The sequence below is a fragment of the Pundamilia nyererei genome, unplaced genomic scaffold (genome assembly GCF_000239375.1).
Source record: "Pundamilia nyererei isolate P.nyererei 1_Seehausen unplaced genomic scaffold, PunNye1.0 scaffold00270, whole genome shotgun sequence".
NCBI classification, from domain to species: Eukaryota; Metazoa; Chordata; class Actinopteri; order Cichliformes; family Cichlidae; genus Pundamilia; species Pundamilia nyererei.
In genome coordinates this window covers 298,393-309,808 of record NW_005187671.1, presented here as the reverse complement: position 1 = coordinate 309,808, position 11,416 = coordinate 298,393, and the positions used below count along the sequence as shown (strand labels likewise).

Sequence of the window (11,416 nt, the reverse complement as noted above, 5' to 3'; positions counted from 1 at the left end):
CTCAACTTCAAAAATTTATTTTTTGTAAAACTTTACAAAGTTTACGTCATTTATTGTTTTGTACTGTGCCACAATATTACACAATGAAATTATGACATTTCTACCTGTCTGTTCCAGGGCTGCAGAGAAGTGACCTGTGGCCTGAGTAGGCTTTCTGTGGTTATATAACTGATACAGGTGCACTTTGATCTGCTGAGTGTTGCATTAGCTGTGCTGGAAAAAGGCAAGATGAAACTGGAAGGACCCTGCCACAGATGACCCATGATTTTAGTCCCAGACCAGGCCTGCCCACAATATGTTAACTAATATTTCAGAGAAGTGTTTACTTGCACCATTTAGAAGACACTTTTTATACTAAATGTGAATTCTGCCTAAGTTCTGTTGTAAAATTAGTTCATCGTTAGGTTTTCTGTGACAGACAATTGAAGTGTGGATGAATTATTAAAGCTGCTTCGTCTGAAATATTTGAAAATGTTTTCAGTTTTTTGTTTCTGTTTGTTTATTTAGATAATTGAAAGACTGTCTTCAGTTTTGTTCTGCACTATAAAATAGTAAAACAAATAAAGGAATAAAATATTAAATATGTTGTTATTTTCACTTTTTTTTCCCTGCAGTATTTTTTGTCTTTACACTTCTTTTATTCCTATAAATGATTATTAGAACAAAAGTATTCGTTCAAATAGGTATTATTATTATTATTATTATTATTATTACTACTACTACTATTACATACAGTTATTATTTATTTAATATTTTGGTTTTTTGTGTGTGTTTTTGTTCCTGAAATTTTTGTCCCAGAATACAAATTAAACGAAATATATTTCACCATTAATTCTATATTTTGCTCCCAGATTTAGCCACCTTACCTTGGCTAAATCTTATATTCTTAGTAGTCCGTCTGATATATGAGCAGAAAACGAGGCACCAAATACAGCCCAAAAGAAGTTTGAACATTTACAGCTGAGCTGCAGAGTTGGCTCCTTGTCAGTATATGTACTGGTGGCAATATTTCCCTACAGAAAATTTTTCAGGCACTCCTGCTATGCGGTGTGCCTTATTGTCAAACGGACCTGACGTAGATCCACACAACAACACAACGCACTTCTGATCATAACCGCGAAGAGTTCCGCTCGGTCCAGCATAAGCGTTCGGTTCCTGCTCGGCGTGGCGTAAATCCAGTCTCCTGACCGCCATCACTCAGGGCAAAGTTCCTGGAGGCTTTTGTTCGTCCTTCCCCTGGCGTTAGTAGGCGGGTCTGTGGAGCACTTTTAAAAACGCGTGACCTCGATCTGTGAGCTCTGTGTGTGAGTTAAACATGTCGACCAGCGGAGATTTTGATTGCATAGTGATCGGGGCAGGCGTTCAGGGCTCCTTTACGGCCTATCAGCTGGCAAAAAAGAACAAGAAGACTCTGCTGTTGGAGCAGGTGCGTCATGAAACGATTTTGAGTCAAGAGTCTAACTTGACCCATTGCATTTTAATCAGGTTTCTCTACGTTCCACTGTAACAGTACTCCATTACAGTTTACTTATAATTGACTACAAGTTCATAGAATGCATAGAAAATGTCACGAAAGAAGAAAGTATGAAAGAGTAGTTAGGAAAATACCATCAAAAGTAAAACTACTAAGTTTAACTACACCAAAAGTTTAGTGTACTTCTTATTTTCCTTAAACAAAACAATATACAGATACGTGAAACGATAAGCAGATAAGTCACATACAGCACAGACAAAGGCGAGCAAAACAAGTAGAGTCCTTGTATTTGAAATGAAATATTTGTGTCTGTGCATCTACTTAAGTCTCATATTAGTATTATTAGAAGGTAGAGCCAAGAGGGGTATGGAAATTAAAAATAAATACATGAGTAAAGAAAAACAAGTATTAAAAGTAATGGTATTACAGAACATTACCACAGTCCCTCAGGTGGTGGTGGTCCTGGTCTTCCTAGCCTAGACGTTTGAACTCTGATGTAGTGACAGTATCAGAGTTTCTCAGGTTGGGTGAACATTATGCATTTCATAGTTTGAAAACGTTATTCTTCATTCCTGATTCATTTTTTTCCCTTTTCGGAGTCGTTTCCAGACGTCTTAAAGGAGGAAGCTCACCTGGAGGGTTTAGCCAATTTAAAGAAAAAAAAGAAGCTCCCAAACCCTGAGGAGGGGAGCCATTTAGAAGCGTACACACTGGTTGTGTTGAAGGAGTTAATCATGCAAACTGTATTGTATTTTAACTCTGACTTTATAATTTTTATCAAGCTGCTGGTTATTACTTCTATAAATTCCACAGTAGAGGAAACATGCCTTAGGCAAAAATTGTTGTGATTTGACTACATAAATAATATTTTATCAAATTGAATTGAACTGAGTAGACAGGCCTTAAAACTGATGACTCTGCCTCCCATTCTACTTTTGAAAACTCTTGGAATCACCAGTAAGCCGGCAGTCTGAGAGCAAAGTGCTCTGTTGGGATAAAAAGTTACTATAAGGTCATTAACATATGACGGTGTCTGATTATTTAAGATTTTGTATGTAAGAAGAAGGATTTTAAATTCAGTTCTGAATTGAACAGGGAGGCAATGAGTAGAAGTTAATATGGGAGAAATGTGCTCTCTCTTTCTGGTCCCAAGAAAAAAAAGAGAATTTTTTATAGCAATGATGTCAATTAAAATTTATGCAGTGTTTTGTAATAATATTGCCTAAAGGAAGTATGTGTAAAATGTACTTTTTCCTACCACATAACTCTTTGGAACTTTGTGGCTACTTTTGTGTACGAGGAAGACTCCGCACAAAACCTCTGCAGCGAAGTTCCTATTTCACAGCAGTGTCATATCTGCAGTGAAATATTGTGGTCAGTGGTACTGAATAATGCATTAAGGTCTAGCAGGACAAGCACAGAGATGAGTCCACTGTCCACAAAAAAATATCATTCATAACGTTCACTAGTGCTGTTTTTTTCTGAATCTTGATTGAAACTCTTAAAAAAAACATTACTTTACAAATGATCAGTAAACTGTTTTTGAGGTAAAGGGAAGGTTAGAAATTAGCCTGTAATAAGCTAAGGATCAAACAATGGCTTTATGAATAATGGTTTATTTGCCACTGCCTTAAAAGCCTGTGGTACGAAGCCTGTCAATAAAGACAGATCATCCTCTTTAAACTTGAAGAATTAATTCATGGTGGACTTTGGGCAGTCTTGGCAGTAATGGGGTCTAAAAGGCACATTGATGGTTTAGAGGAAGAAATTATTGAAGTTCCATCCATCCATCCATTCGCTTCCGCTTATCCTATTCAGGGTCGCGGGGGGCGCTGGAGCCTATCCCAGCTGACATAGGGTGAAAGGCGGGGTACACCCTGGACAGGTCGCCAGTCTGTCGCAGGGCAATTATTGAAGTTAACTTAGAAAGATTGATAGTAGAGACCTATCTAATATCAGCAGTTATTAGAGCTGGCGTACTTATTGATACATCTGTGGTACAGTTAAAGAAATATTTGGTTCAACAGAGCTCTGACTCTTTGTCAGCCTGGCTAGAATTCTCAAAAGAAACCTAGGGTTGTGCCTGTTTTCCTCAATGAATTAAAAAAGTAAAGTGTCCTGGCTTTACAGAGGTGGGTTTTAGGCGGTGCTGCCCCGGGTGAGGAGCAGCAGTGGGATCTGTGCTTTCTCCAGGAAAAGGAGGACTGGAGTGCTGAAGCAGCAAGTGCCTCTGACAAACCCCAATCGAGTAGTCTGGCGTTGTTAAGGCGGCCTAGGCAGAGACCATTTTCCCCTGGATTGGGATACAGGTGGCAGTGGTGGAGGAGAATAGACAGTTGAAGAGGCTAGAGAGTGAGTGGAGAGTAGAGAGGCTGGTGTGAAGCAGAGACCGGCCACTCTTATCACCAGAGGATTGGGCAGGGAGGGATCAGTATCTTTGAAGTCCTCCAATAGCCAAGTGAGTCCCATAATGTAGGGATTCGTTGTCTGGAGTGCGTCGCTGTCAGTCCCTCACCATTGACTGTGTCCATGTTACCGGTTGTGTCATTCTGTGATGATTGTGGAGAATTTGGACCCAAAATGCAGACTTCAAGACAGATTTCAATAAATGAAAAAATAAGCTTTAGTTACGTAAGGCAGCAAGTCCAGATGTAGTCAAAAGTAGTCCTAAACAGGTAACACGTGAGGAACACACTCAAACAGTACAACGTAACAAAGAACTGAAGACAGCTAAGGGTTAATTTCAAAGGTATTCAGACTTCCCCTTCTATATACTTTCTGACTGGGTCTGATTTTCCTCAGCTGGTCTTGTTGTCTTTAGTTTATACAAAAATGTACAGTAAATGAGTCATAATGATATTTGCGGCCTGCGGCCGAGACTGCAGTTTTATGTACTTTTGAGCATTTTCTTACTTCGATGCAGAAGTAATTTAACCAGTTGTTTTCATGCTTATATTTTCCAGTTTGTACTGCCCCACAGCCGAGGGAGTTCCCATGGCCAGACCCGCATCATCCGCAAGGCCTACGAGCAGAACTTCTACACCCACATGATGGAGGAGTGCTATGAACTGTGGGCTCAGCTGGAGAGGGAGGCAGGAGTGAAATTGTACAGGTAAGGAGTCAGCAGAAGAACAGAGAGAAAACCCAGAACAAGGAGATTTGTTACGTTCAAGGTGTTATGTACGCACAAGAGCAACAACTCAATCTACAGGAGCTATTAATGCATGACTTTCTCATTACCTCCAGCATCACTGAATTGGCCGTTGACAGCTCCTATGCTTTTGAATGTGGTGTAAATAACCTCATTAATATTTTGTAAAGTAGTTTGTAAAGTTATGAGTGACTATTATATTGTTGGAGTGGATGCTTTTATTTTGAAAGTCACAGAGCGACAAAGTTGCTGTAAATCAAGTGGCGTAAACCATACAGCAAACCAGACAGAAGCGCGAGTTTTAATGCACAGAGAGAAGGTGTGCTCTATGGTTAATGGACGGGAATGGGGAAAAGAACGGCTATTAAGGTGCAATACTGAGTTGTAAGCAGTTTCTTAGCACCTGGTTACATGTGGAACGGTGCCTTTTTGTCTTTTTCTTTTTCTTTTTTTTTTTCTTTTCTTTTTAAACTTTCGGAACCTCATTTCATTCACAGAGTGAGGAGGAATTAGTTTGTTTATAAACATGACAGTGGCATAAATCTGTGTGTAACCCCCATCAGCACTTTCACTTTCCTGATCATCCATCCATCCATCCATCTTCATCCGCTTTGTCCGGGGCCGGGTCGCGGGGGCAGCAGCCTAAGCAGAGAGGCCCAGACCTCCCTCTCCCCAGCCACCTCCTCCAGCTTATCCGGGGGAATACCAAGGCGTTCCCAGGCCAGCCGAGAGATATAATCTCTCCAGCGTGTCCTGGGTCTGCCCCGGGGCCTGCTCCCGGTGGGACATGCCTGGAACACCTCACCCAGGAGGCGCCCAGGGGGCATCCTTGTCAGATGCCCGAACCACCTCAGCTGGCTCCTTTCGATGTGGAGCAGCAGCTGCTCTACTCTGAGCCCCTCCCGGATGGCCGAACTTCTCACCCTATCTCTAAGGGAGAGGCCAGCCACCCTTCGGAGGAAGCTCATTTCTGCCGCTTGTATCCGCGATCTCGTTCTTTCGGTCACTACCCACAGCTCGTGGCCATAGGTGAGGGTAGGGACGTAGATCGACCGGTAAATTGAGAGCTTCGCTTTTACACTCAGCTCCCTCTTCACCACGACGGACCGGTGCAGCGTCCGCATTACTGCAGCTGCAGCCCCAATCCGTCTGTCGATCTCCGGCTCCCTTCTCCCATCACTCGCGAACAAGACCCCGAGATACTTGAACTCCTCCACTTGGGGCAGGAACTCATCCCCGACCCGGAGTGGGCACTCCACCCGGATCATATTCCTTTAAACTGTCCCATTTTGTCTCATTACCAGTAATTTTGATAGCACATTGTTTCATTATTTGTGTCTCAAAATAATAGTTTGTTGTACTAGAACACACTCACATTATGTTCCTTAGAAATACTGCGAATTTCCTGGTCTACAGCTTATGACTGATGGGTCTGCAAGTAAAGGCCACCTGTGCCCTTGAGCTGTTAAAAAAAATGACTGCATCACAATGAGAAATGTTCAAGCCAGGCTGGTTTGAGCAGCTGCTTCTAGAATATAAGCCATTAAAAAAGAGCAAGAGCTAAGCTAAAATCTACCCTCTGGACTATCTTCCTTTCCCTGTCATGTATATGACAGTGTGTTAGCACATCCATCAGCTGAAGCTGTACCATGCGTCACCTGTTATGTCAGGTCAGGTCAAATGACGTATCACATTTATGAGTCTACATGATTTTTTTTGCTTTCTCTGTCACACATTTGCAAGCACACAACCACACACATTAAATTGTGTGATGAATGGCTAAGCTGTGGTTGCAAGTGACTTATGGCTGCTGACAGATTTCGGAATGGCTTTGTGAAAGCAGTGCTGGCGCGGATGGGTCAGTTATCTCTCAGACAGATCACTGAATCAGACCCTCTCACTATAGGACTCAATAACTTAACACACTGGAGCTGGGGTATTACCACTAGTAATGATGTCCAGCCACTATGATGTCACAGGTGATATTAATGGGTCCATTTATTACTTGGTTTCATAGTTTTATTCACCATCTGTAATTAATGCATCAAAGAACTGATGGTATATGATAACTTAATATTCTGTGGGTAAGGTCCTTAACGTTTCGATTTTTAGTGAACTTGAGTTTACTGGCTGAGTCCATCTCTCGTTAAACTGTGCAGTATCTATGTAACCGTAGTCACGGCATGTAACACTTTTCGTGCTTGTATTTATATAAACTGAATATTGAGTTTTGTCTTCACACCGTTGACACTGCAGAGCAACTTTCCAGAGTGTGAATACTGGATGCGATACAGCTGTACTGCCCTGTACCACCCCTCCCCTGCAGTGGAGCCATAGATGCGATGGCTGCTGTTTTTTCCACCTGTGGACACACCTGCCCACCTCCCAAGTGGTAGCCCAGCTACTGTACTTCCCTCCATCCAACCGCACACATCTTCAGGTTGACCGTGAGCTCCGCCCGCCACAGGGACTCCAGGGTGGCATCCACCTGCTGCACATGCTCCGCTGTGGTGTTGCTGTGGATGATGACGTAGATGGCAGCATATGCAGTGTGTGGATGCAGCACCCGGTCCATGAGGCACTGAAAAGTGGCGGGGGCTGCAAACAAGCTGAACGGAAGTGAAACCGTGATACAATCAATCAATCAATCAATCAGTCAAAGCTTTATTCGCCACATGCAGGTTGCCCTGGAGTGAAATGGGACCCCCCCTCCGACATTACACACACAACACAGACATTACATGGGGATACAAGTCGGAGATCGGTAGCATTACAGAAAAACACTGAAATATACACTACAATGGGAAAGTACAAGAGGAAAAAAAGAGACCTCTACTCGTGCTGTGCTTCCATGGCAGGACAGCATGAGAACAGGAAACAAAAAAACTCCTCTGCACAAAAAGCACATAAATGTCCACAGCACAACTTTGTGAAAGACATAACAAGCCACAGGATTGGGTGGGGGGGGTGAGGAGTAATACGAAGCGAACACAGCAGCCGCCCTGCACAGCGCTACCATTCCAGCGTGGCACACAGACCCACCGTGTTCCCCCGCAGGAAACAAGCATCGAAGGCGTGATACCTTGTTCACCTTGCAGTAGTTGACACAGAAACATATAGAACCATCTTTCTACAACACAAGAACTATGGAGCTACACTACGCACTGTAGTGACTCTTCTATTACTTCCATTTTCAGCCAAATTCTGTATGAACAATTTGTCTTTTATGCTCAGGTAACCAATAAGGCTGTGCATGCACTGTCACAACTAGGGACGTTTCAAAATGTATCTCTAAGAAAGTGGTGTGAACGATCAGGGGAGAGAACACCTCAGCGCTGTTGCAATGCAGCAATATCTGCTCTCTATTGTGAGATAGTTATCATAATTGAGGGAGGCGGGGATGGTTGAATTTTTTCCTTAACTAGAAATGTGGTTTCAGCCTCTCTCTATGCTTTTAGGAAGGTGATATACCTGTGTGGCTCCACCCGTGTCTGACCCCCACCACTTCAAAGTCACTGTGTGACCGTAAAGGGTCCTCACCACTTGGCAAGTAACCTAGAGCTGTATGAAGGGTGGAATATGAGTACTTGGGTTTTTTAATTTATGGAAAATGCCAATTGAGCTCCACAGTGGCAGGCAGTGAACACACTGCCCATTCAAGGACGTAGAGCTCTCATAACCCTCAGAATATTCACATTACTGGTTTGTTGAAGGTCATTTTGTAGGGCTCTGCCATCGCTCATCCCATTCCTCCTTGCATAAAGGAGCAGACACCAGACCTACTGATGGGTGAAGCACCTTCTAGGGCCTAGTCAAGATATCATTCACTAACTACATGCCGGGTCCAGGTTTCACTTTATGTTGCCAGTTACGACACTGATCCTAGCCAAATTCAAAATTAGTGAAAAAAAAAGGTCAGAAAAGATGAGGAAGAAAAAATGTCAGTTGTCCACCTCCAAAACTCCACTAGTGTGCCAAAGCAGCTGAAACCGATTAACAATCCTGTCTGTTATTTAACTGACCAGATCAATATCCCAGAAGTTTAATTGACTTGATGCTATACTTAAAGTGGGTTTTTTTAATCATTTTTTTAGCAGTGCAGTTTGTAGCTAGCTCTTTATGATACTTTCGTTTCTTTTCTTTTTTTTTATGCCAAAGTTAACATTGCACTCTATTAAAGTCAATTACTAGTTTATTAATTTCTTTTTTTGAAGATTTATTTTCAAGATGCCGCCTTAAATTTCCCCTAATCTCCACTTTCAGACAAACAGGGCTCCTGGTTATGGGGCCAGAGAAGAGTGAAAATTACCAAAATATTAAGGACACCCTTCAAACAAACAAGGTTCCCATGGTTGTCCTGACCCATGACATCTTTAGTCAGCACATTCCCAATGTCAACTTGGCTAAGGGAGACGGAGCACTGGTGGATACAACTGCTGGAGTTCTATTTGCTGACCGCACACTCAAAACCGTACAGGTATACCACTGATAACATGATACGGACTTGTGCCGTGTCCTGAGTGTGTGAATGTGGATGTTTTGGTTTGTTCTGAAATTTGACAGAATCAAGTCTAAAAATTCCAGTTTAACAAATGAAATATTTTAAATAAAAAAGTAAAAATGATATCATCATTACTAAAAACAAGTCCAGGCATTCCAAAATATTTTAGGACTTTGTATTTTTAAATGCATGCTCAAAGACAGTCAGTATGAGGAATCTGTTTTTGTTTTGTCTTTTCATAATAAATTAAATGTACTTGAACCCACTGTCCATTAATCATCATCCACTTTACAAAGTTCCATATACATTTCTTGCATTCATTCCGGTAGCTATTACTGTACCATTTAACAGCTATAACAGGAATTTCAAATGTTTTGCTGCTCTCTTCTTTTACAGGGGCAATTTCAGAAATTAGGTGGAGTTATAAGAGACAACGAGAAGGTAACGGACATCAAGCCTGGCCCTGTTGTAAGAGTGTCAACCTCTGTGGGTGTTTATCATGCTAAGAGTTTGGTGATCACCGCTGGACCCTGGGCTAATAAACTGCTGGCCAACACTGGTTTACAGTTGCCACTAGAGGTATTAAAATGTTCAGTATACAATGTGCAATGTTTATATGGCTGTACATGCATTACAGTATTTTCAGGATGAATATAAGAAAGTTATTAGTGTCCTTGTTGCTTTTGAAACTGTTATTTCAAAGAATGGGGCCAAGTGAGCTGCTGTCTTTGGTGCAACTTTGGTGCATCAAAAAGCAATAAGATGGAATTTTGACAACTTGACCCCATTAAATGGCAATTAACTGTGATTTTTAATTAATTTAAGTCACAATAAATAGAAATTTTGGACTCTTTATGTAAATAGAAATTCTATGACATAGATTTCTGTTTCATGTTACAGACTTGAAACAGAAATTCATAATTCTTTTAGAAATAATGTAGTTGCTGTGGGATGGCAATTTAATAACTGAAAAATGACATTGGCACCCTTGATTTTCTATTGGACTATAACCAGAATACAACCAGATCCCTTCTGTGACTCACCACTTTACTGTGGAGGAGGGGTTTGTGGTCCCAGTGAAACCAGGAGTTATGTCGTTGGACTGCAGATGACACACATGAAGATGGGTGTGATCTCCATTAAAATTGAAAATGTATGCCATGCCTTCTAATGATATTGTCTTGGGGAAGCATCTATAATATAAACAGAATTGGCCCTACCAAGAAACCCTGTGGAACTCCATAATTAACCTTAGTGTGTAAAGAGGACTCTCCATTTACATGAATGGAGTCTATTAGAGAAATATGATTCACACCACCGCAGCGCAATACCACAGCATTCTCTAATTGCTTTAATAAAATAAGGTCAATGGTATCAAACCCTGCACTAAGATGTACAGGACAAGCAAAGAGAGGAGTCCACTGTCAAAGGCGCTTATTTGTAACCTTTACTGTTGCTGTTTATATACTGTGACAAGTTCTGAAACCTGACTGAAACTCTTCAAATAAACCATTCCTCTGCAGGAATCGGATCAGCTATTGGTTTTACAACTACTCTTTCAAGAATTTTTGAGATAAGAGAAAGGTTTGAGATTGGTCTATAATTACCTAAGATCAATTGGAGATAAAAAGTCTGTATAAATATAAATGGTATTGAAAGTAGCTCTACATAATATTACATTTGTGAGATGGTTATGAGTAAGTTTTTCTCTTTTGGTTGCAGTTTTATTTGTGAAGTAACTGATGAAGTCTTTTCTAGTGAAGGGAATGGTTGGCTCAACAGAGCTCTACTTTTTGTCAGCCTGGCTACAGTGCTGAAGAGAAACCTAGCATTGTTCTTATTTTCTTCAATCAGTGATGTGCCTTGGTACACATTTGAGTTGTACCAGGGAATCAAGTACTTCTGATTTGAAGCTTTCATTTTCAGAGAAGTCACAGTGTTCAGAGCTGTACGCAGTGAAGATGTAATACTGTTAACAAGCTAATCGACCTCTGTTGGAGTAGAGTTCTGATAGCTGCTCTGTCTGCTCTATTCACGTGTTGGCACATGGCACTGAAGAAGATAAGTGGCAGAATTATATCCTTAACCTCCGAGGACCTGGCGTCCACATATGTGGACATCACATTTTGGGTTGTCTAGATCAAAATACTAAATTTTGCTCTACAAGGGCCTTATATCCACTCATGAGGACATTATACTGCCTTTGTTTTATGAAAATTTAAAATGAATAGCCTCATATGTGGCTCTCATTTTTCTTAGAAACAGAAATCGGGTAAAAAAAAAAAAAAAT

The 11,416-nt window shown here is 41.3% G+C and overlaps 1 protein-coding gene across 1 annotated transcript in view; it reads left to right on the top strand.

Annotated features, from left to right (window-relative positions):
* The first annotated feature begins 1,121 nt into the window (after positions 1-1,121).
* pipox (pipecolic acid oxidase) overlaps positions 1,122-11,416 on the top strand; it is a 30,205-nt gene continuing 19,910 nt past the window's right edge. The window contains exons 1-4 of the mRNA XM_005750353.1: positions 1,122-1,426; positions 4,438-4,586; positions 8,889-9,102; positions 9,523-9,705. Of these exons, the coding sequence (XP_005750410.1) occupies positions 1,316-1,426; positions 4,438-4,586; positions 8,889-9,102; positions 9,523-9,705 (657 nt within the window). The 5' untranslated portion in view covers positions 1,122-1,315. The remainder of the gene's footprint in view (positions 1,427-4,437; positions 4,587-8,888; positions 9,103-9,522; positions 9,706-11,416) is intronic.